This window comes from Glycine max, chromosome 10 (genome assembly GCF_000004515.6).
Source record: "Glycine max cultivar Williams 82 chromosome 10, Glycine_max_v4.0, whole genome shotgun sequence".
Taxonomy (NCBI): Eukaryota; Viridiplantae; Streptophyta; class Magnoliopsida; order Fabales; family Fabaceae; genus Glycine; species Glycine max.
The window spans coordinates 43,932,606-43,957,749 of record NC_038246.2 but is presented as its reverse complement, the minus strand read 5'-3'; the positions used below and the strand labels follow the sequence as shown (position 1 = coordinate 43,957,749).

The 25,144-nt window shown below is 30.8% G+C and overlaps 3 protein-coding genes, 1 long non-coding RNA gene and 1 other non-coding gene across 7 annotated transcripts; all 5 read right to left on the bottom strand.

The window, feature by feature from the left end:
• Window positions 1-455: 455 nt before the first annotated feature.
• Window positions 456-4,249, bottom strand: LOC100805730 (serine carboxypeptidase-like). Its single transcript, XM_003536282.5, has 9 exons — window positions 3,878-4,249; window positions 3,252-3,420; window positions 3,050-3,169; window positions 2,687-2,830; window positions 2,436-2,589; window positions 2,071-2,159; window positions 1,204-1,462; window positions 977-1,110; window positions 456-805 (listed from the first exon to the last, which is right to left on the bottom strand). The coding sequence occupies exons 1-9, from the start codon at window positions 4,177-4,179 to the stop codon at window positions 677-679; spliced, it is 1,500 nt and encodes a 499-aa protein (XP_003536330.1). The 5' UTR covers window positions 4,180-4,249; the 3' UTR covers window positions 456-676.
• Window positions 4,250-5,946: 1,697 nt separating this feature from the next.
• On the bottom strand, window positions 5,947-11,937 carry LOC100306038 (uncharacterized). Of its 3 annotated transcripts, none has more exons than XM_003536280.5 (5): window positions 11,692-11,937; window positions 10,254-10,572; window positions 8,426-8,513; window positions 7,096-7,162; window positions 5,947-6,356 (listed from the first exon to the last, which is right to left on the bottom strand). In XM_003536280.5, exons 2-5 carry the CDS (start codon window positions 10,414-10,416, stop codon window positions 6,300-6,302), a joined length of 375 nt encoding a protein of 124 aa, XP_003536328.1. In that variant the 5' UTR covers window positions 10,417-10,572; window positions 11,692-11,937; the 3' UTR covers window positions 5,947-6,299. The 3 variants fall into 3 exon arrangements, with proteins under 3 accessions (XP_003536328.1, XP_006589398.1, XP_040861792.1); XM_006589335.4 differs by having other exon boundaries at window positions 11,649-11,935; XM_041005858.1 differs by having other exon boundaries at window positions 10,254-10,655; window positions 11,692-11,935.
• Window positions 11,938-16,590: 4,653 nt separating this feature from the next.
• On the bottom strand, window positions 16,591-16,663 carry TRNAE-CUC (transfer RNA glutamic acid (anticodon CUC)). Its single transcript has one exon. It is a non-coding gene; the product is annotated as a tRNA-Glu (tRNA).
• A 3,427-nt stretch (window positions 16,664-20,090) lies between these two features.
• CP3 (cysteine proteinase) lies at window positions 20,091-22,782 on the bottom strand. The gene is made up of 4 exons (NM_001249959.1): window positions 22,297-22,782; window positions 21,226-21,345; window positions 20,743-20,986; window positions 20,091-20,653 (listed from the first exon to the last, which is right to left on the bottom strand). The coding sequence occupies exons 1-4, from the start codon at window positions 22,768-22,770 to the stop codon at window positions 20,349-20,351; spliced, it is 1,143 nt and encodes a 380-aa protein (NP_001236888.1). The 5' UTR covers window positions 22,771-22,782; the 3' UTR covers window positions 20,091-20,348.
• Window positions 22,783-24,419: 1,637 nt separating this feature from the next.
• LOC100804125 (uncharacterized) lies at window positions 24,420-25,144 on the bottom strand. The gene is made up of 2 exons (XR_416504.3): window positions 24,969-25,144; window positions 24,420-24,762 (listed from the first exon to the last, which is right to left on the bottom strand). It is a non-coding gene; the product is annotated as an uncharacterized lncRNA (long non-coding RNA).

Sequence of the window (25,144 nt, the reverse complement as noted above, 5' to 3'; positions counted from 1 at the left end):
TTCATTTAATATACATATATTATTGGACATAAAATATTAACACTTCTAAATTACTATATTTTTTAAAAAATTTAAATCATTTAAATGCTGTTCTATATAAAATATTTGATCGAATAATTAATATATTAATTTTAAATAATTAAAATTAAATCTTTTCATATTATTTTTAATATAAAAAATTAGTTTTTAAAAAATTAATATCAATGTTAACATTATTATAATTCAAATTAACATTTTTTCTTAATTATTTATTCATCATTATTTTTAATTTATTTAAATAATTAAATTTTGTAAGTATGAAAATATTTATAAGTTAACAAACTCAAGTCTTGAAATTAATAATCTTTTATAACTTGTCAGTTACAATTTAAAAAACATGAAAACTAAAGCCAAAGAAATAAAAATTAAGAATGGCAAAACTCCCCATAGGGTGTAAGCAATTAGAGGTAGAGGTATAAGCACAATATGAGGTGTAAGCAATTTACATCTCAGCATTTTATTAAAACAGTATACATGCACACACGAAATTCTATATATGAATAGTTTTTTTCCTGCATGGCCTTGATTCAATCTCACTTTATAATTAATAACACATGCTGATCACTTTAATTCCCTTCTCTTTATTGCATAATACTTTTGTATCCCTTTTCTGGACTAATTGCAATAACGAAAGTGATTACAACTCCGCAACCAATTTCTCCGCATCAGCTGCAGATTCTGAAAGGGTTCCCTGAGTCCACCTCTTCAGCATTTCTAACGAAGCCTTCGGCTGATCCATCGGAACCATGTGACCCGCATCATGGACCTGTTTTTTTTTCCACAAAAATATAAAAGTGAATCATCATTTACCAAGCCACAGGGAAATTTGGTAGGTAAATGTAGTATTTCTTGATAACATTGATTAACTGCTTAGGCAGCAAGGACAAGTTTGTATTTGATTTTGTATGGCGTGTGTGGGAGAGGCAGAGAGAGATACCTTAAGGAAACTTAAAGGTCCATACTTCTTCAATAATCCAGCTTCAGAATCATCAACTGTGAAAGGAACTTCGGATGAGACCACAAATTCTTGCTGGCCAGACCACTCCATGGCATGAACCCATTTTGAATTACCTAATCATTGAATTCATACCACCGGGAAAAAGAACATCAACACATTGCATTGAAAGGTCTAAAGTGTGAAATATTAAAAGCATAAACACATACCAAGCCAGTTGCAGATGAGATCAAATTCCCCAGCATACACAAGCATATTGATTCCATCCTCAAGAAGGGCAGGAATACCAACTTCAAGATTCCTCATCCAATCCACCAGCATAGCCTGATAAACTGTAGAACTACAAGACACAAAATCAATATCTCCAACCCCTAGTGCGTCCCGAACAGATTTTTGGTTCAAGTATTTCTCCAAGTTCGAAAAATCATAGCAAAGGCTCCCCTCACACTTCTTTCTGATGTCATAATACTGCAGCATAAGTATATAATTGCTGGTTAAAATTTTGAATATGCCTATGTTCCTTCAAGACTTTGCCCATTCTCCATAAATGTCAAGACATAAATTTATTCTAGCTAAACTAACAAGCGGAATACATGCTTAAAATTTCTCATTAAAAATATATTCCACTAAAAAAAGGAAGAGTTACAGAGTTGGATAGGCAAATGGTCAAATCATCCACATGCCTATTCATATTGAGAGAAAATGTTTCACACATTTAATCATGTGCTGCCATCACATAAACTGGTTACTTCAACCTCATATAACATGTTGATGTTTATTTTTTTCAGAAGAAAGCATTCTGGGAAGCAACACCAAAAGTAATAGGTATAAACAATTTGTTCAAGACAATCAAAATCCATCTTAACTCTTCACTTAACAACAAACTTTTTAGATTGAGATATTTATTAACATGGTATCCAAATTTATATGAACAAAAAGCCTGCATTTTGACCATGATTCTTGCTCAAAGGGCTCCCACATGAGAGCTTCTGTCAGAGTTAATTTTACTCTGACAAGTCAGCAACATTTAGTACTAACATGTAAATCAAAGAAGAGGAAGCAATTGTGTTACCCACATTGATATCACCAGCATGTGACATGATGGAATTGAATATTGTATTACAAACAAAATATGATGCCGTGCATGCGATTTTTCCATCAGTGCCTGAAAAGATTAAATCAAATCTTAAGCAGAAAGGTGACAGAAACTAGCCAATCAGAAGGCCCCAACACAAGCGGGAGCACAGGTTTATTAAGAGAGCAAGGCAGTGATTCTTGGTTCTTAGATCTTGGATGAAAGATCAGGATCATAAAAATTACTTAAATGCCACATGATTGCTGAAAGTTAAAAAACCATTGCTCCCACTATAATATTATTATATGTAAAATTCTATAAGTATTTCATATAATTTTCAAATATTTCAAATCACACTTAAATTACCACATAGTTTTATTGCCATTTCGCAGGCTGGAACCATCACTTTGTTGATGCGTTCATAGTCAGCCTTCTGAATTATGCCCATGTCCAGTGCATAATCTGTATAAGCTTTATACTGGATCCCAGGATCAGTAAGCCCATTACCAATGGCAAATCCCTGTTCAATCACTTCAAATGAATCAAGCAAGTCTTCTCACCTTTCAATGCATATGTAAAACTTAAGTAAAAATGGCTCACTATGCAATGTAACAGACCTTTAGGTTTATATGAATTCCTTCTTTAGCTTTGTTTCCCCTATGGACACGAGCTGCAAAAGCTGGAATATAATGTCCAGCATATGATTCACCCGTAATAAAAAAGTCATTCTTTACATACTCAGGATGTTCAGCAAAGAAGGCCTGTAGGGTAAAGAGAAAACTTGCTAAGCCAAGACATTACTGATGAAGCTCAGCCAGGTGTTCTAATCAAAATCAACAGTAACTAAGCATTTCTGAGTTTTGGTTTTCTTAGAAAAGCAACTTAGAAAATAGATATAAGCCAGGTAACTAATTAAGAAAACACTGATGACTGAGCTAATACTCTATAACAAATATTTAGAGCAAACACAGCACAAGTACCTGTAGAAAGTCATAGAGGTCATTGCTCACACCTTCTTCATCATGACGAATGTCACGCTTATCAGTACTGTAACTAAAGCCAGTTCCAGTTGGTTGGTCAACATACAGAAGGTTAGAAACCTGAAAGGTCAGCAAGCAATTTATCAAGTCCCCATACAAGATAATAACAGAGTTGAAAGACAACAAATGATACGAGGATTACCTTGTCCCAGCCATATTCATTCCACACTAGGGACATGTTGTTAGCAATCTTGAAAGGGCCATTCTCATAAAACACAGCCAATTCACTGCTGCAACCTGGTCCCCCAGTCAACCAAATCACAACAGGATCCTTCTTGCTGTTCCTTGATTCAAAGAAAAAGTAGAACATCCTGCACCATTGGACCCCAAAGTCACAACTCACAAGTAATAAATAACAAAAACATATTAAGGATTTGCAGCATCTAACAGATATAAAATCACTTTGATTTTAATCAGTTTACAATAGCTTACAGTTAGTTCCATTTTCTGTTATCATTTGTTATTTTTCAGTCAGTGGTTTTTATCTTTTCTGTTATACACACAGCTCACATCCCATGGATAAAGCCATTACTCATCAATCAAATTTCACTAACATCAAAGCACAGAAAACTATTGAATATTCAATCATTTTCTTTTCCCATTCACATTCTTCTTCCCCCTCTTCATCCAAACAGGAAGAGCTCATTATTTTTCAGCTTATTTTAAGAAACACAGAACTTACATGAAAACAGTTTAATCATATTTCCTTTTCTATCATAGAAACAACTTATACAAAAACAAATCTACATTAAAAAAATGAAATAATACTTGGCAGCATGAGAATGAGGAATAAGATAATAGCCAGCGCGGTGAGCCAAGTCGTCGAGGGAAATGCCGGAGTCTGAAGGCACTAAGTTTGGGAACCTAAGCGGTTTCTCGACGATTTTGTTGGCGTGAGAATTGGAGTGGCGAGGAACGATGTTGACATCTTCAGAAGGAAAAAGGTTAAGGTCTCTTATCAGCTTCTTCGCCGGAAAATCGAATCCGAGATCGTCGGAGAGAGAAGGCGGAGTAAGAAGAAGAAGAAGAAGAAGGCTCAGCGTGAACATGTAGCAGTTACAATGCTCCATTTTCGTTCTCACACTTTTCCTCTCAACACAAACTGAAGGGAAAGATATAATAATAGAACGTGGTGGTTTCGTTGCGTGGCATCAAAGTTTTACTGCGTGTTTGAGCAAAATTCATTCCGAATCAAATTTATTTTATAAAATTGATATGATTTTTATCATAAAAGTAATTTAAGAGTAAAATTTAATATAATTTTTTTTCATTTCATGTTGCTCAAATTTTGAATCAATTTTGGATATTTTTTTAAAAAAATAGAATCAAACATCTAAAAAATTTATCTAAAATTAATCGAGACTTAAAATCAATTATCCAACTTACATAGCATCCATATAGGCCTCCCTTAAAAACATTTTTTTTGTGAAACCTTATTTATACACTGCAATACAATAAACCTTTCAAGCGAGCAAAGTTGATAATGAACTGAATCAAGTTAAATATAACTGACAATTAATTAGTTAGATTTGGTAAATTAAAATCAATTTTTTTAAGTCTTTCTAATAATTTTCAATTATTTGATCTATAATAGAGTGTATTAAAAATAATTTGTTAAAAAATGTATTACAATGTGTTATTAAAACTCCTCTAAATCAATTTATTAACAAGTATTCTTTTCTTTTATTTTTAATTTAAAATTGTAGCTGCCTTTCCAAATGGTTGAAAGGTAAGTATAACCTCTTGTTTCGTGTACCCAACTTCAACTATTCATTTTAATACATACATTTTCTCTTATTAATAAGCAATCTTATTTTACTTGTATAACTTCAGTTTAACTCATCTCAAAAAAATAAAAATCTTCAATTTAAATATTGTCTATCGTCTATGTTTAAGTTATGTCATTAGATAATAATACGAATTCAACTTTTTCTTCAGTAATGTAGATGATTCGTCTGTTTGTCTCACTAATTTTCCTCATTTTATTTTTATATTATATCTAAATAAATAGCATTTTTTTGGCTCTTTAGCAAGCTGCCCCCGGCAATGCAATATGCAACATTTATTTCGAGATAACGGAGTATTTATATAGATACCTAATTGCCCGTTAATAAATTCGTACTTTAGTTATCTCAATGACAACCATTGACAGATTATTTATTTTACCTCCACACTAAGCAAACAGAGATATAAAATTAATAATTTTATCATATGATAATTCATAATTAGATTTCATTGTAAAAAAAATTATACTATCAATACATTTTAATTAAATTTAAAATAAATTATCTTTTCATCAACCATAATTAGAAGTCCTGTAAAAAATCCACTGGCCAGTTTCTAATTTATATAGATTAGTAAAATACCCTGTATTTATCCGTCGCCGTTTGTTGTGTCTTTTAATGGAAGTTTAGTATTTATAATAAACTTGATTTGAATTATCTTAATTTTATTTAAAAAATATTAAATTGAATTGACTTGAATTTAATAACTTTAGTGACAACTAATAAAGCTTAATATAAACATTTCAATTTTACCTGCAAGAGTTACTTTTACTAAAGTCAAAAGTGATCCAACGTTTATCTAAAGGTGTAAAAATTGCAAAACCCCGGTGACGGTGAGAGGCTCTAAACGATTATATAAAGAAGCAATTCAGATAGAAATAAACTATTAGTACACTCGTGTGAGTGTGATGTTTATGCCAAAGAAAGAAAAAAGAAAAACTGTGACTTAAGACATAAGAGAACTAAGCGGTGACTTAAGACTTAAGAGAACTCCACAACATCTCAAGCAACCCAGTATCTAATTATCTCAAGCTTCTACAAGACACATCTCAATTCTCACGCCAAAGTTAATTATTAACTTTTCAATTATGAATGTATAAGTGGCATTGATCAAAGCATCTATTTAGGACATGCATATGAACTTGTATGTTTGCTGATGGATCAGCAGATACAAATAAACTACATACATGTATATAAAACAATGAAATTTTCTATTAGATAAATGGTGGAAAATAATAACCATTAACCCTGAAGATTACTTCTACATATAAAAGGATTTCATGCTAGGAGGTTAATGTGGAGACCATCGATTGTCTCCCTTCACCATCCTGATCAATATGTGGACACCTACAAAGGCTTTAAAAATTTCTTGTTTCAGTTGCCATTTAACTAAAACTTTCAACAATTTAGTCAAAGAAGCCTTCATCTTCAAGCCAAATATCGACTAAGAAATCTACCATCTCCTGCATAAGTCACCAATCCATCAAATTTGTTTCAGCACATGAAGGAAATATGCAGGAAGTTTTTTTAGCTTCTAATGAATTATTATAGACTTAAACATGTTTAAGGTTATTGATAAATGATCGAATTTTGTTTCAGATCTCTAATAAATTTTTCGTTGTTTTGAGTCTTTGATATATTAAAACTTTTGTTTTGATACCATCACAACTGTTGATAATGTTGGAAAAATCAGTTTGCAAGATGAAGCATCATCACTTAACTGATAGTAGGGATTCACTAAAAAAGTTTAAATATATCAAAGATTCAACAACAAAAAATTTATTAGAGACCCAGAACAAAACTCAGTCATTTATCTGTTCTCAGTCATTTATCATGGACCTTAGACATATTTAAGTCTAATTATAAAATGTTATGTTGGAGTTCTCTGAAAGACAACAACATTAAAGATTCCTTCAAAGTGTGGTAGTAGGTAAAGCTACAAAACAAATGCACAAGTATTGAAGTAAGAATCGTTGAAGCGGGTGTAAATTGGTTAACAGAAAGTGAGAAATTGAAGTATTGAATCACTCCAGAACAACCAAAACACTGATGTGGCAAGAAAAGGGTTAACTGAATTGTTAACACTAGTTCACTTCAAGATTTATATATTATAAATAGATTTTTACATTATGAGATCCATACGAACACATACATTTTCATGCATTAGATAGATTCTTTAAGGTAAGCATTTCAGAATCTTACTGGTAAGGGTATTGGCTCAGCAAAAGGTTCGTTAGTTGACAGCAGCTCTTCATATGATGTTGACCAGCTGAAATATAAATGTTCAAAATTGTTAAGTTTCCTTAAGAAACTATGCCAAACGAATGCACAGAACTGTAGAAAGCATATATTACAGGAATTTATAAACCAGTTGGTAATAAATCACAGATTTAGCCGTGAAAAGTATCCCTAAAACTACAATCTCTTCTGAAAGATAATCAAACATAAATACCAACAAAGATAAGCCATCATTTTATTTATTCTCCTAATTAAGTGAAAAGAGAGGCATAAGAAGCTCAAATCTAATATTCAGATAAAGCTATTAGCAATGCATATAGCACATATACTATGTAATAATCTACAACTAATGTGGCAACTGAAAACATGCATGCATAAATTAATACTCTTTTTGCCAAGTTGCATCAGACTTAATGATACCGGTGGATCAGATCAGATCAGATTACTCAAAATGGACAAATAAAACATTAAAATTGTAACATGAGAATCCACATGAAATCCAAACTTACTGAACTTAAAGCCAACACTTTTCTTATTTGTTTTACCTTGGAAATTTTCATTTCTATTTTTTTTTGTTTACAAATATATATTTTTATATAAGTTCTCTTCAATACTTGTTAAAGATTTTATTATTCTTAGAAACTTCATGAGTCATGGATATTGTTTCTTCTAGAATTAGTAATTGCTAGTTATTACATTCTAACAATGGGTGATACTGATATCAGTCAAATTCAATTGATTTTGAAGTTTACAACCACTTTAGTAATTTAATAATTATTACATATGTGGAATAGATATTTAAAATTTATGTGCAAGTCATAGTTACCATCAACTTATGAATTAAAGTAAATAAAAATGAATAAACATGTGTGTGACTCATTAAAAGGAACATGCTTATAGACCAGAAAAAGGGATCATGATTAAATGAGTTCTTTTGATGCCAGAAACAGCACAGGCGATTTTAATTCATTGGCCAAGATTTTTTATCAGGTGATGAATAGGATTCAGCATAAAACTGGTATAAAAGATAACAGGCATGAGAACAATGATTTCCCATGTCTTAAGGAATGGAGAAACTCCAATTCTGCCCATAAGACTGTAACTATCTATAAGAAACTAGAAAAATATGTATGAAAAAAACCCTTCTAAACCATTATCTTATCTCATTTCCTTTTTTTTTTCCTCATAAAAAATACAAGATAGAACACCTTCTAAACCTTTTTTCATGACTATAATAATAACAATGATTGATCCCACTGTGAATGACAAAAAAGAGTGTTGGTTTTAGTTATACCTAATAATTGGATCCTTAGCTGTTCTTGGTGGATGTTGAGACTTATCACCAACCCATTTTGTTCTATCCTCATGCCAAGCAATTGCAGCTGCAAATATATTCATCCGTACAAGGTTTTAAAAAACAGCAGCAAAATTAAAATGTGAACAGAATAGCAAAAAGTATCATAAAGCTAAGAATAATTAAATAATGAAAACGAAACAGAAAAATTATGATAAAGCTAGTACTGTTTCATTCTTTGTTTCTTTAATTATTTGTCAGCAAGTTAGATATTTGAAGCATATTCTCTCGGATTACATAATTGGAGTCCTCAAATATATAGATCCAAAAGGTATTTACATTTGCTGAAAGTTTAAATAGGATGTCATTACATGTCAGAAGTACCCAACAGTACATTTTTCTAGAATTGATTTAGGAAGCGTTTGAAAAAGCTTATACAGAGCTCATTAGCTTACAAAAGTGACTGGTGATCTTTTCATAAGTTCGTTTCAGCTTACTTCAACAAGTTTCATTGTGAAACTTATCAAAATAATCTCTTTTGAACTTATTTCATTAAGTTTCAAAATCAAGCTAATGACTCAGCTCTTATCGAATAAATGCCTAATTATGTTACTTAACCAAACAGGAAAACACACTGTTAGTGTCCCAAAGAGCATTTTCTTAAGCTACTTCATTATCAGTTAGCACAATTAGGTATATTCTGAAGCTTTTTTTATTGATTATTTTCCATAACTGTTAACCATTAGCATTCCCATGACAAAACTTTGCTTTCACCATAGCTGCCGTTCCCTCATATCCATAATTGTAAATAGCTACTCAACTGTAAATGATAAGTATAGGTTTTTTTGCTCAGCAAAAATAAGATATATTATAGATTAGTACCAGGGGTACTTAAATACAAATAGAGGGTGGGTATAAGACAGGTTCTGAGTAATAGACAACAAATCCTAAGAACCTGACTGAACCCATAGAGGAAATTACATATGCCCTGCACAAGATATTGATAATCCTGCAACTATCATGACTCCCTAATTACAGAGAAATGATAAGTATAAGTATTATTTTTGCCAATGCACAGGCATTAATTGTATAGTGTGGCTCTCACATCAAGTGTTTCTTCTTTCTTTGTTGTTGTTGCTTTTGTCATACTACCCTATATAGCTTTTGATCCAAGATATCTGGTTTTCAGATGTTATGATTTGTTATATTTTTCCATACCAAAGTCATTGATCGGTATGATAAAACAAGGGATCGCATTTTTTTTTTCCAGATGCAAAACACAAAAATGTCTAATTTGGGTTAACCTTCATGTGAATCCATATATTTAGCCATTTTCTATTTTTACTTCCCAGGTTCAATTTCCTCCTAAATTCCTCAAGTTATTCAGCAAATAAAAAAAAATTATTATATACCATCTTTGTACTAGAATGGATACTCCCTCCGTTCCTTTTCATCTGTTTTTAAGGTTATTATGTAGAAACCAAAAAATGCAATAAATTTTCTTGATTTTAATAAAATTGTTGTGAAGTTTCCTATTTTTACCCCTTTCTCTTTCCACTCCACAATAAACGCATGAATAAATTAATTAAAGATTATGAGACAAGTGAGGGTATAATTGATAAAATAACAATTAATGTGATATTGAATTTTGCAAGCGACAGATAAATAGGAACAAAAATTCTCCAAAAATCTGACAGTTAAAAAGGAACAGAGGTAGTAGTTTATTGCTTTTCAAGTTGTAAACTAGAGAAAAATAGATAAACAAATACAACTAAAGGAAAATGACTGGTTAAGTGCTAGATTATGAAAATTACAATGACAAGCTCACCATGATTAACAAAAGTAGAAGTTTGCTTCACATTTTGCTTTCCATTGGAATGAGAACTTCTATGGGCCTTTTCTCTGGATCTCTTCACTTCATCTGCAGATTTAGAATGCTTCAAAGTGTGTTTCCCATTCGAATGGGAACTTTCAGCACAGAACTCCATCATATCCAAATTAAATGACCAATCCCCGCAATAATTATACAATAAATATTAATGCCTGTTTCCTTCTAAAGACTAGAAGTACCTCCAAGCTTCCTTATGATTATAGCCACTTGAATGTCACGGGATTCAAAAAGAACTGATGGTCATCAATCATTGTTGCTGCATAATGAGGAAACAGCTTCAAAAAGAAAAATATTGGCAAAGTGCAATTTGTGTTTGTTGTGCAACACTAGTTAATAAAACTGGCAAAAGGAAAAATTCAACAAGGTAAGTACAAATGGAAAAAAAAAAAGGAGGGGGGGGATGAAAAGTAAATTTCATGAGTTACTCACAAATCACAACAACATTCATAAATGACTAGATGACAGAATGTGTGGTCTCACAAATTCAAACTCCAGGCTATAACAAATGCATGCTGCTGATATTCATTTTTGGTTATTTTAGGTACAGGAACACTAATTCCTACAGTTAGAGCAACCTGAATTATAGTGAACGTAGCCATTCCCCCACTCCCTGATACCCTATAAAAACTTGATGCACGCTAATGAGTCTGGATATGGAGAAATCCTCATTGTCAAGGCATAGAATTTCACCTAGATCTATTAAATGGAGAGACCCTAATTATCAAAAACCCTACCATCATGTATCACTCCAATATAATATCATAAAATGAAAATTTTATCTATTAATTCAATCCACTTCCCTTCCAGATCTGAGATAAATACATCAGGTGAAGGCTTATAAAAAAAATAGTAAAAAATACAGCAGGTGAAGAACACATATATGTTACTTCTAGATCTCAAATCTACCACACATGAAACACCCAACATTGCTTTTAAATAAACAAAAAAGAAACAGAATTTCAGACCAATCAAGGACAGTGGATTTTGGATAATATAATCCCTGCAAATCAATTTTCACATCATCAAAACATACAGCTCAAGACTTGTGTCAGTTTCAAATGCACAATTAATATAAGACAGCTTCATTTACAAAGCAATTAAAACTAGCAAGCATGCATGCAAAGAGCATAAAAAAAATCCAAAGCAAACAACAAATAGATTAAGAGATTTATAATAGTTCCAAGTAAGAGACAAAAGCCATCAACATTGGGCCATCATCGACGAGCAATGCATTCAGCAAAAGAAAAAACAAAACCGAGATCTGAATCAGAAAACCAGCAAATGAAAATGAAACATGAAACAAAACAAAACGAAACAAAAAAAAAAACTAACTTTTTTCTGTAATGTGTTGATAAAAGAAGGAACTGGGCCATACCCTTATGGTGCTTTGAGTCACGGTTGGTGGTGGGTGGTGGGTGGTGGCTGAGCAAAGAGATTAATTGCAAGTGAAACAGAAGCAGAGAATTTCAAGGTACGATTTTGAAAACGTGGGTCTGAGTCATTACAAGCATTCACAAAAACATGTCATTTTCTCAGCTCTCAACGTTTTCATTTTCTGCTTGTGGACGTGTGTATGTGTCTGTGGCGACTTGCCACCAGTTCTTCTTTTTTTTTTTTTACATTATTTATAATAAGTACTCACAATATTTTTTCAACACTAATTTCATGATAAATTCTCACCATGCTTTCTAAGTTTGCCTTTTTTCTTAATTATACTTTTAGTTTCACATTATCGTTAATTTGTAAATTTGGTTCTTATTTTTTTTAATTTAATTTCTTATTATTTAAATTGTATAATTTTGATACAGTATTTATTAACTTTATAGTATTTACTATTTAACAGAAATACAGATAATTAAATTAATAAATAAACTAAAAATAATTTTTTTTGGAAAATTACAATTATATGAGGAGAGAAAAAGGTAAAATTAAGCCTTTTTTCCGTTACATTATTCATTTTATTGCATGCTTTTATCTTTTTATTTATTTATTTCTCTCCTAGATTAAAAAAAGTTATTATAAATAATTAGAATTATCCCTTTTCATTTCCTTTTGCTTTCATTTGCTAGATTTTGGATAAACGTTGCTGTTGTACAACAATTGTACACGTATAATATCCATATGACTACGATACCCACCACCAACCAGTCACAACAGCAATGCGGACAAGAATAAAAATGATATTTGAGGGGCTTTTAGTCATTTGAGGTCATAACGAGGCAACTATTTCACAGCTTGTAAGAGCCACACACGTTTCCTGTCTTTACGTTTTTAGAAGTAAAAACAAATATATTGAAAATGATAATTTGTATTAATTTAATATTTCAGAATTTGTGTGTGTTTAATATAATTTCTGAACTTATCAGTTTTATGATAAAATAGCTTTAATTTATTCTTTGAATTTATTAATTTAGCTATAATTTAGTCACTGAATTTAGTCATTTCTTAACAAAACTAGTTTTTAAATTTATATAACAAAATATATATTATTTGAAAATTAATAAATTAATAAATTTAGAAATCAATCATCAACTATATTTTTTATCAGTTTATCAACTAAGAGTATTTAATTTTTTGGATTATATCACGTGAAAATCCCAAAATCATTCTGTTCAGTATTATTCATTATATTACACAAATATTCTATTTTAATATTTAATCTATTCTATTAGTCCAATTCATAATTGATTATTACCTATAATTAATAATTGATTATAACTCAATGGGACTAATTATTAACAAAAAAAATAATGTCGTATGTTATATATTGATTTTTGTTAAATGATATTATTCAATTAAATAAATATTATTCTTATTATGTAAACATATTCATTTTATTAGGATACTATTCGATTATATTTTTAAAAAATTGTAGATTCTTATTTAATTTGTCAATGAAATCATTGAATCTTAAATGGATTTTGATTTTATACAACAAGATAATCAATAATTTTTAAATTTTGTAGAATGTTATTTATAATTATCATAATTATTTATTCATTAAAAATGTGAATTTGTAACATCCCATATTGTCATCTTCTACACACAATAACACTTCACATAATGACACCCTACTCAATTCCTTGTTGGTTAGAACCCATAATCATTTTGGAGACCTCAACAATATGTTTTTCTTGCATTCATAATTAATGTTTGTTCTCATAAATTAACATGAAACTTTTCAGCATGTTTTGTATTCATCTAGTGTTATTCGTTTAAGATGTTACATGTTCACTAGCTTTCATCAGATTTATCCTTAAGTCACACTGTACTTGTAAAAATATCTACTATAATACCATTTATTAGTCAACATCCAGGATTACATCTCTTACAAAGACATTTAAAGACATTTAAATCTAATTCGATAACTTTATAACTCATTTTTTCACATTAAAATCATGTCTTTTCATTACCTTTTTCACATTTTTTATTCTCATATTATTCTATTAATTTAAGATACGAACTTTAGTTTCTAATATAAGATAAAATACTTAAATTCTAAGATAAATTATCTACATTCCATCATAATTAATTTATCATCCCATAATAAAAACATAAGTCTTAATAGTACTTCTAACTCATTCAATTAAATATAAATGAAAAGAATAAAAGCATACACCTACTGAAGGTGACAATAACTTCAAAAAGGACAGACAAACACTCACAACTAAACGAAACTCATTTTATAATTATGCAATATTATATTATGTTTTTTCACCTGATTCTACAAACCATTCTATTAATCCATAGTATTTTTTTTTGTGCGGTTCACTAATTATTTTTCACTAATTTTTTTGGTGTTGTTATTATCCGCTCTATAATCTATACAATATTATGTTATTACTTTAAATAACTTCAACAAATATTTTATTCTATTATTTTTTTAGATTTATAATTATTTTTTAATATATTTTTATAATAAATCATTGTAAACAATTTAAAAAGGAAACAATCATAATTAAATAAAATATGAATTTAAATATTTAATGTTAACTTATTTTAATAAAATAATTTAAATTATTGATTAATATCAGTCCAATTTATATCAAATATTATTAATTGTTAATGAGAAAGTTCGATCAAGGATATAAAAATGTCTTCGACCTAAATCAATATTAATTGAACGTCAATCAATAATGTCAATCAACACTTAATAAAGATTTACGTGAAATTGGTAAAGGTTCTGATTTTGGTGAAAAAATCATTATAGTTATTTTAATGATTGATATAGAATTCTTGTATAATTTAAAGTAAAAAATAAAAAATAAAAAATAAAGATATCATCAAAGTAAAAGATAGATTTTACTTGGAAAGCATTCCAATAATAACATTTTTCTCGAGCATGTGCATATATTTAAATATCTATTGACATATATATTAACATATATTTATTAAAAAATAAATTAAATAATTAATAATATATTAAAATTCAAAACAATAAATAATATTACTCCTATAAATTAAAAAAAATTAATACATGTATAAGAAACGTAACATTGAACTGGCTATAAAACTCAAGAAAAAATCAAAATTAATTATTTTTTAAGAACAAATTTATAAATTTACTTTTATGTTGACCCTAAACTTATCAATAACTAAAATTATTGGATTATAAAAGTTAACCAAAAATCCTTATTGATTATTCAAAAAAAAATTCCTTCAAAAAGTTTTAAGAATTTAAAATATTCAAAATCTAATAATGAAATAATTTCAAATCAAAATCTTTTAAATAGGTTATGGTAAATAAATAAAAAAAACACTTTTGATTGAGTTTATTTAAAGATTCATCCCATTCGACTAGTGGGTCATGTATCATTCATTCCACGATCATAAAAAATACAAATGATTTATCTCAAAATGATAAATCATCTAATTTTATCTTCGGTCTCCCAAATTGTAGATGTAGACATTCTTTATACATAATGACTAATTTCATCATCAAAACATAATAAAAATAAAAAGAATAAATTACACTCACATTCTCTATACTTTTTTCAAATTGCATATGATATTCCTTATTTTTTACACCTACAAAAATTCTCTTAATTGTTTAGCTCACGTTACACTCAAATGTCTTTCATCCTAAACATTGTTTAACAATTTACCAGAAAGTAAACACATATTGGTCACATGACTTTTAATGAAAATTTATGTCTAAAATACTCTTATATTCTTTCTCTTAACTCCATAAAAGACATGATATTATTTTAACCTAAAAATATTTTAACATTCTCCCACCTTTTTCTCTCTAATTGGACGTGAATCCACCTTGTTGGTACGTATGTGTTAACATCGTTCCTTCTTCTTCTTTTTAGTTCAATTTTTTTGTGTGTTGGATTGTTTGGTTGTTGCATTTTTTGTTGGACGTGTTCCCAGTAATGCCTATTAATTGAATATGGTCCTTCGCTTCAAATTATAGTATTTTGCTCCTGCATTTGTGTTTTTAACTCCTTTCTTTAAAATATTTATTTTTGATGATTAGGTGTTTGATACAACGTCTCAATCAAGAGCGACATCTTTTCAAATGTTAGCAACAATGAAGTAAGAGTTAAATATTAAAGGAAAAAGCGGTTATTATCTTAAGAAAGATCCATTCACATGGTCAATTGTTATTATTATTGAGTATTTAACAAAGATATTAGAACAATTTCATCTGCTCACATGTTTCAATTGACATTAGTTAACGACCTTAACAGAAGAGTGTAAAAGTAATGTAAAAAAGGGAGAGATATTAAGTGCAATTTGAGAAAAAAACACATGGGGTGTGAGTTTAACAAAAAATGTTAAGACAATTTTATTTGCTTACATGTTTCAATTGACATTAGTTAATAATGTTAACAAAAGGAAGATGAAAGTAATCTAAAATAAGAATATCGAATGTAATTTGAGAAAAAACACGGGGAGTGTGGGTGTAATTTACTCAAATAAAAATTATACCAATAAATTAAAGTAACCACTCAAACTTTTAAATTATAAATTTACCTCACTTATTCAAGGAATGTATAGTACAAAGTACAAAATCTCCATGAATTTGAAGATAATATAATGCTTAAAAATCTCACTTTTTTTATTTGTATAAAAAGTTTCATAATACTTACAAGAATAACACAATAATTAGTTTGAAGAAATAATAAAAGGAACACTGTTTTGTTTCTGGTACAAGTCATTATGAGAAAAGGTGCATCTAGTAGTTACTAACAATATGAGAAACCAACAAATCAAAAACAAATTAGGTACTTACAGGCAACAGAATCAAAGAGGACAAAAACAAAAGTTCCGTTGCCGGGACTTGAACCCGGGTCTCTCGGGTGAGAGCCGAGTATCCTAACCAACTAGACTACAACGGAATGCTTGTCCTATGTTACAAAGTTACTTATAGTTTTTTTAAAATAGTTATAGTGCGTCGAGAAAACCAGTCGGGTGGAGAATGCAACCGATATCCACGTTCTTGAACGATATGTTGAACATATAATCAGTAATTAGAAAATTTAAATAATGCAAAAAGATTTTTTAAAATGAAAAAGCAAAGAATTTTTTTAGTGAAGGAACACTAGGGGTGCTCATAAATCATAAAGTGAGTATTTACATAATTATAACTATACTTAATAATGATTAAATTATAAGTAAATATTATAACTATAATCATAACTAATTTTGAAAATATATTTATAATTTGATATAATTAATTATTATTTTTAAAATATGAGTGTATAGATAATTATGAATAAATTAATTATATAACCAATTATATCTAAAACCAATTAGATAACTAATTAAGAATGAACAAAATTATGTTTATCTATAAAAAAAATCATGAATACAAATAAGTTATTTAAAATACTATTTTTATAAAACCAGTTATAATTTTATACTACAACTATTTTTTAAATAAAAATAAATTATTTAAAATACTCATTAGTTATTCTTTTAAAACTATTTTTTTCTTAATTAAGTTTTCATACCTAAAATATAGTTTGTTTTGTAAAAAATTACCTAACATTCTTTTTTTTCCTAGATATCTAAATTTTTTTTGTGTCATTTCAGTACTTATTGTCAAGCTGCATCCGTTAAGTGATGACATGATAGACGAAACGTCAAGTCATCATGCTTAGTCACTAACCACGTAAGCACATGCCGCCACATCAGTGTCACATCATCAGCTGGCCCATGCCGGAGCTTCTCGGTCTAAATGCTCCCATTCCCTCTGCCGATGACGCCTTCGAAGGAGAAGTTACCTGTATCGGCAAGTGGAGAGTTCGAGATTCTAACCCGAATTTTTGGTTCCCAGGTTCGAGGTCTAATAAGGGTGGCTCTGGTGGTAAACACAAGCAGTTTGAAGAGCTCGCCAAGCTTCAGACGGCGACGATGGATCTCAATCTCTAGTTGACGCCAAGTTTTTTGCAGAACATGGTGAGCTTTGGCTGCTGGTAGGAAATTTGCTGGTCAGGATCTTCGTCGATGAACTCCGAGGAGTATGGGACGATGACAACGTGTTTGGAAAGCCAGATCGGATCACTACACTCCCGACGGAGATAAAAAAGTGTTGAACCTTTTCATTTAATGACGTTTTTCACGACGATGGAGAAGAGGAAGAAGTTGATGATGTGGCATTGATGTGATGGTCTGTGCTTACATGGTTAGTGACTAAGTGTGATGATGTGACACTATGTCTACCACATCATCACTTAACGGATGTAGTATGACGACAAATATTAAAATGAAACACAAATTTGTTTCAAGTATCTAGGAGAAAAAAGAATGTTAGATAATTTTATTAAAATGGACTATTTCTTATATGAAAAACTTAATTAATTATTTTTAGCATTCTAAGGAACACCCATGCAATGTAAGGCCTTGACACATACAAGAGTTGGGTTGTGTTTGCTATGTGTCTAGGGTTTTTCTACATGCAGCCAACAGAGTTATTGGTGCACCCAATAATCAATCAAACTCTTCTAGGCATCCATGATATAATCTCGTGCATTTTTCTTACCAATTAGAGATTTACATTTTGCCTTTACATTCTTGTCGATGTGAAACTTACACAACAAGTTGGTACACTCAAGGAATACAATTTTCACTGCATTCATCAATGCTATATCTTTGTCGGTAACAATAACTCTAGGAGAGCATCACGTCTTAGAAAAAGACCTCAAAATTGTTCTAGAATCCAAACCACATTATTTAAACGTTCTCTTTTTAAATAGGCAAAACCAACAAAGAATGTCATCTCCATTGGTGTCACACCAACAAAGTCAAGTAACGAGAGTCTGTACCTGTTTGTTTTGTAGGTATTATCTATAAAAAAATATTAAATTAAAGGCATTTCATAACTTCACTGCATCAAGATGACACAAGAAGATATCATGTACAACATTTTCATCCTTTAATCTATGTCAATGAATATATTGATCTCGTTCAAGAAGCTTCATTAGATGTTGCATTTTAGTATTACTGCCTCTTATGAAAGAACGATATGCACTTCTTACATTATATATTTGTTTGATTGTTATACAACTATTGGCATTGTACTCCTTCATCGTTAGCAAAATATTTCTTAGTTTCAACATTGACTTTGTCATATCGGCAATAATTATCTTTTCATCCTTAGCCAATCGATCAACATATGGATGTCCAACTAATGACTTTGTCATTTCATGATTGTGACCCTCACACATTAACTTCACCATCCATCATTGGCCTCCAACCACTGGTTTTCCATGAAGCTTAAAGGGACACCCACATTTCCTATTACCAGTATCTCTTCTTATAAAATCTTCCTTCCTAAACTTATACTAACCACTCCTTTCACAACCAATTAAGACAAATGAAGTCCTTCCTCTCATACCAGCATTTGTGTCTGACCTCATAATCATCACCAAAAATCCAATTTCATAAGCAACAAATTGAGTCCACTGTAAAACACCATCTTGGGTAACAAACATCTACAATGCAATCCACACAAGTTTAGTCTTCAAAGGAACATTCATTTTATTTATTTAATAACAATAAATCACATTAATACCTGAGAAATATTGAACGCTTCAGAACAATCATATACGCAAAAAAAAAAATAATGTTGACTTACTTTCAACGTATCTCTCTCTGTTAACAATCAAAATAACTCCCACAACAATCATCATTGAAAAAGTAAAAAAAAAAACTGAAAAAACAAAGGAATGGTTGCGTTACTGTAAAAATAAAGTAACTTAAAGGAAAGAAGAAAACAATAAGAATATTTTCAGAATGAAATTTTATTGTTGGGTGCACAAAGAATGACTGGTGCTCTAGCAACACCCATGTGTCTAACGACACAAGCCCCAATCTATTACACCATCTAAGCGTGCAAAATTTAACACAATGCATGTCTTATAGTACTGCTAATAATCTCCTCAATAATCCACTACAAAAAAAAATGAAACAAATTTAACCGTATAGAAATGATTATTTGGTTTAAGAATCTTCTAGACGTAATATTTTGGTGAATTAGAAAATATAATTAGAATAGATATGCGTGAATAAAAAATTGTTATTAGTTATATTTGATCGCTCATAAATTGCAAGGAAGCGAGAAAAGACAAGGGACTATTTTAGCAAAACTATATTGGCATTATTGGTATGTGGATTGGAGGTCCATCTTTTGCCATCGTTGTTAATCCTCCATAAAATTTTGAACACCATCTTAAAATTACACTTTTCTCATCAACTCCATCAGTTACCAAAATTCTTTTCTAACCTGCAGAAAATGTTATAGCTCTTTAACATGATTTGCTCTGTTTTCAACCTGGAAATATCTTTTATTACAGCTAGTCCACCTTATTAGACAATCATATTCTGCAGCATACAATACTATATCTTCACACTACGTACAGTACATATGATTGTCTTCTTAGGAGATAACTTTCAGAACTAAGGAAAACCAAAGAGGAGATGCAAACTTTTTAAAAGACTTACGTACCAAAATATTTTGGTACATACATGATACATCACCTAGAATGAAAAATATTTATTTAGATTTCCTTAAGTGCATAGCTAATAAGAAGCATAATTCTTTGTAGGTGTTGTTTGTGGTTGAGGCACCATTGCAGCAGAAACCATAGTGTTTATTCCACACATGCCATGCCCTCTGCAGAGCTTGTAATAGCCATCTTCTCCCCATTTCTCCCCCCACGAATTCTTGATGATCCAGTATGGTTTGTTGCCAAGCCTAAGAATTGAGAAGCCTTTTGCACCATATCCCACAAGTAACACACCATGGTTCAGCCTTTTCTTGCTACATATGAGAGGGCATGAGACACCACCAATGTATGTTTGCATGAAAATTGCATTCACGCCCACTGCACATTAAAGTTCATGAATAATGTTGTTTTAAACTAAAAAAATACATTGAGACATTCATTATTAATTAGGGAAAGGGGGGACTTACTAGCAAGTGGACCATTTTTTACTAAATATGCGGCAATTTGGTTCTCATCAGCAGGGATATTGGTGAAATTTGTGATCTTAACTGCTATTTTCTCTGGATCAAACTTGCATTCACCTCTCTCCCCAGTGTAGGGATATGAAGACTCCTCCTCCAACCCACCAGACTCGAGCAAATAATTGTAGGCATTTGTCATAAGACCTCCATTACACCCATTGTCACATGAAGTCTTTTCTGTTATGTCACACTTTGAAAAAGAAATAGAACAAGAAGAAATCAGGGACAAAATTATTAAAAAGAATAGAAATAGCAAAATTGATTTTTGTAAAGAAAAATCTTTGTTCAGAAATGAATCGGGATGCATAGAGTTTGTGAAATTTATATATATATATATATATATATATATATATATATATATATATATATATATATATATATATATATATATATATATATATATTTTCTATGCATTTAACAGAAACATACCTTGTTGTCACAGTCAAGGAGCTGTTGTTCACTAAGACTGACGAGCTTTCCGGTGGCAAGAAAATTGGCTCCTTCTATAGATCCTGTGGTGCTGAAAGCCCAGCATGATCCACATCTACCCTGTATCCAAATTATTATGCACAAAACATCCGAATCCTTTTTTTAAATATGAAATATTCATAAGACAGATAAATATATTTAATCTTCTTGTCATTAATTAGCTAAGGAAAATAGTTAAGCTTTGTTTTTTTCATTTCTTTTTATGACTCTTCTAATTTTTTTCATATACCTTCCTTTTGGATTCTTTTCACTCTGTTCCTTCTACCTATCTCGCACTCTTCTATTTATTTATCAGGAACGAGACAAGTATTACCGAGAACATTTTTTTTTTTCTTTTAGAAAAAGAAAAATTGATATTGCCTTAACTGACGCCAATAAGTATAAATGCTTTAGAGACCGATTGATCAAAAGGACAAAATTTAAGGTGTAATTTTTTAAGTGCTTTTACTTGTATTTTAGTCAAAACTCAAAAGATTCACACACATGATAAAAGTTGGTGTTAAGTCAGAAATTTCAATTTTGATAAAAGAAAAATACAAAATATATAAACATCTGAACTTGATTAAATAAAAACACTAAAATAAACAAGAAATTATAAAGTGGGATTAAAACTTAAGAACGAAATTACTTATGCAACTCTTATCACAAGTAGACATGTATGACATTAAGGATCTGTTAAGATAACTACCTATGTATAATAAGTTCACGATCTTTTGCGATAACTAAGTTCATACCTGACTCAACATATTTTTGGGTAACTTAAGGTATCTTACAAAAAATTAGAGACCTTAGAAAAACAAAAGTGAATTTTCTTCTGACAGGATTTCAACTTCTTCAATGAAAAAATACACCTCAATAATCAAACCAAAAATTAAATAAATTTCTTTTGGGAGCCTAATGCAAATAATTTGGACGGCCTTATTCTTGGACCAACCATAATAGTAATACCTTAAAAATCATAACAACATGAATTTTCATAGAAATAAGACTAAAGTCTTAACTCGTACACACCTGTAACTTAACTTCGGTGACAGCTCCTTTCTCTCTCCAATCAAAATTCTCCGGCAGCCCGTCCACCTCCAACGGCGGCGCAATACCGCCGGCGGCATTATTCGATGACGGGAAGCCGCCATTGACGCCAGTGTAGAGCTTCTCAAACTCGTCCTCGGTGAGATCGGAGAACTGCGTGACGCCGTGGACGGCGGTGGGGTCCAGCGCCTGATGCTCCGCCGCTCTGACCATGTTCTGGGCGAAAATCCCCAAACGGCGCAAATACTCCTCCTCTGTGGAGTAGCTCCTCCCGTAATTCTCCATGAAAACCTTGAACTTCTTCTCCGTGCGCAGAAGCTCGTTGTCCCCGAGTTTCAACTTTCTCGCGATGTCTTGAACCGTGGTGCTTCCGTGAGCAGCGGATAGGGTTAGAGCGCAGAGGAAGAGTGAAACACGTGCCAAGCACATGAGGGCATGGCCTCGCTTTGCCTCCATCTCTGTGCTTGCTTGCTAGCTAGCTAGCTCGGTCTGCAACTGCTTCCACAGTTTCACTCTTCTTCTTCCTCGCTTTTAACACTGTTTTCTTTCGTGTATGTTACAATCTGTAATGACCATTCTACCCTTCTGTAGGTGCGGTAGGATACTACAAATGGCGGTGTAGCAGCGGGGTTTGACTGTAGTTCCACGTGCATGGTAAGGTGGCAGCATGTAATACTGAAGCTCAACATGCAACGAGACACGTGGGTTGGGTACGGATGAAAGACTATATAATGTTAATTTCTTTTTTAAAGTTAAAATATGAAAATAAACATAAGGTTGTTATTTATTGGGAATTTTAATTATTTATTATATTTATATTTAAAATATGTAAAATTAAGTTATATGAGACTTTATCCTTTTGCTATACGCTATATATATAAAACACATCCGGTTTTCAAACTAAATGAATGTTTATAAAATATTTAAACTAAATGAATCTTACAAACAAAGTACTGATTGTTTTAAACACATCCGGTTTTTACCAATATTTTTTATTTTTGTTTTATCACACCATAAATCATATAATCACACCTAAATAAATAAATATATGATTGTTGATAAACATTTTTCTTTAAAAAAACTTGAATTATTTTAATGCAGAGTCTGAAAAGTTATGTTATCTTATACGAGTTCAATATACATGTCTGAATACGGAATTTGACAATGACAATTGAGTTTAGTGAACATATGCTGGCTCTGTAAAGTGATTGGAGTGAGTGAAAAGTTCTAATTTTTTTCAAATGTAGAGATCAATCTAGTTGATGGTGACAGGATAAGAATGCTATTGGATGGAAAGGCATGGGTGATTTTCTTTTTTTCCTAAAATAGTCTAAGTTTATTGAGGTAGTAGAGGTTAATTACCCATGGTACAAAATCTTGACAGCAAGACTAACCTAGACATGAAATTCTAATACATTTGAACCGCCGCCTAACTTGACTGAACACCATGATGAATATTTGCAAATGAATTCTCTAATTTCGAATTAACAGACTTCAATAACTTTTTTTGTTGGTTTGATTGTGTGAAATATTAAATCTGTGTACATCAACGTTTTAAAACATCCACACCAAGAGGTTAAACAGGGTATCTAATGAAAAACTTGAACAACACATTTTTAAATACATTCTTTATTATTAACCACAACTTTAATAATTTTATTTCATAGAATTATTATTATAATTATAACATTCCTCAACCGCGAATCCGGGATAGCAATTCCAATAATGAAGATTTTCTTTTACGTAAAGAAATCACGGGATACTTTAGAAAATAAAAAATTCTCACCTATTACTTATTCACCAAAATGTTTACATCTATTATGTACTATTATTTATGTTTATTCCTGACTTCGTGATTTCTCTTAAAATATGCTTTCGGAACCCGAAAATGAATTATTTAGTTAATGGTTATACTACAACACAAAGCTCACTCTTTTTTAAGAGTAAAAAATGATTTATTTGATGGAAATTGGCAAAAGATATAGCAATCGAACTTACTGTCCAAGACATCCACGCTCCCCCAAATTATAATGTCCCTATTTATGTATACTAAATAGTATGCTTAAAAATTAACTAATTAATCAATACTACTACCAAATAACAAATGAACGTAAATTGTTATTATATTATGACGATTATAAAAACCTCGATCAGATACAGGAACAAATCTATTCCCCCACTACTAGGAGAGAGGGAATAATTTATTTGACTTGTCAGCTTGATAAAGCGGACTTTGAAAATAACAATGCATGCAGACAACTGCAAACACATGTAGAACACAGTGCCTTACAACTGTCTGATAAAACAAAAGCACAATAACTATTTTAACTAGACAGAGTCCTCTAAACAATAACAATAATCAAACATTTATACTTCTTTGTGGATTTGCAAACTGCAACTGCACCTTCCCCCTCCATGGCTTTCATTTTCACACTTTCTGTATACATCCTAGCAAACACGTATATAATCTGTCAGTCCAGGTCCGATCCCATCAATAAAAAACACTAACAAATAGATTTCACATGAAATGATGAACTGACAAAAATATTTTAAATAGTATAAGAATGTTTCATAAGATGAATCTTGGTTAAAAAAATGTAAGATATTAATCAACAATGAAATACTAATATGTGTATGAAAGATAAATTAATTACCATGTGGGGGTGTGATATGAAAGGGCTATATTCTAGTAGTGGTAGGGTGGAGGGGGTGATTTGTAGTAGTAGTGTGGTGGAGGTGGAGAGTGGACTGGGGGAGGAGGAGACTTGTACTTATAAGGCTTCTTGTATGGTGGTGGTGGAGGAGAGTGGTAGACTGGGGTGGGAACATG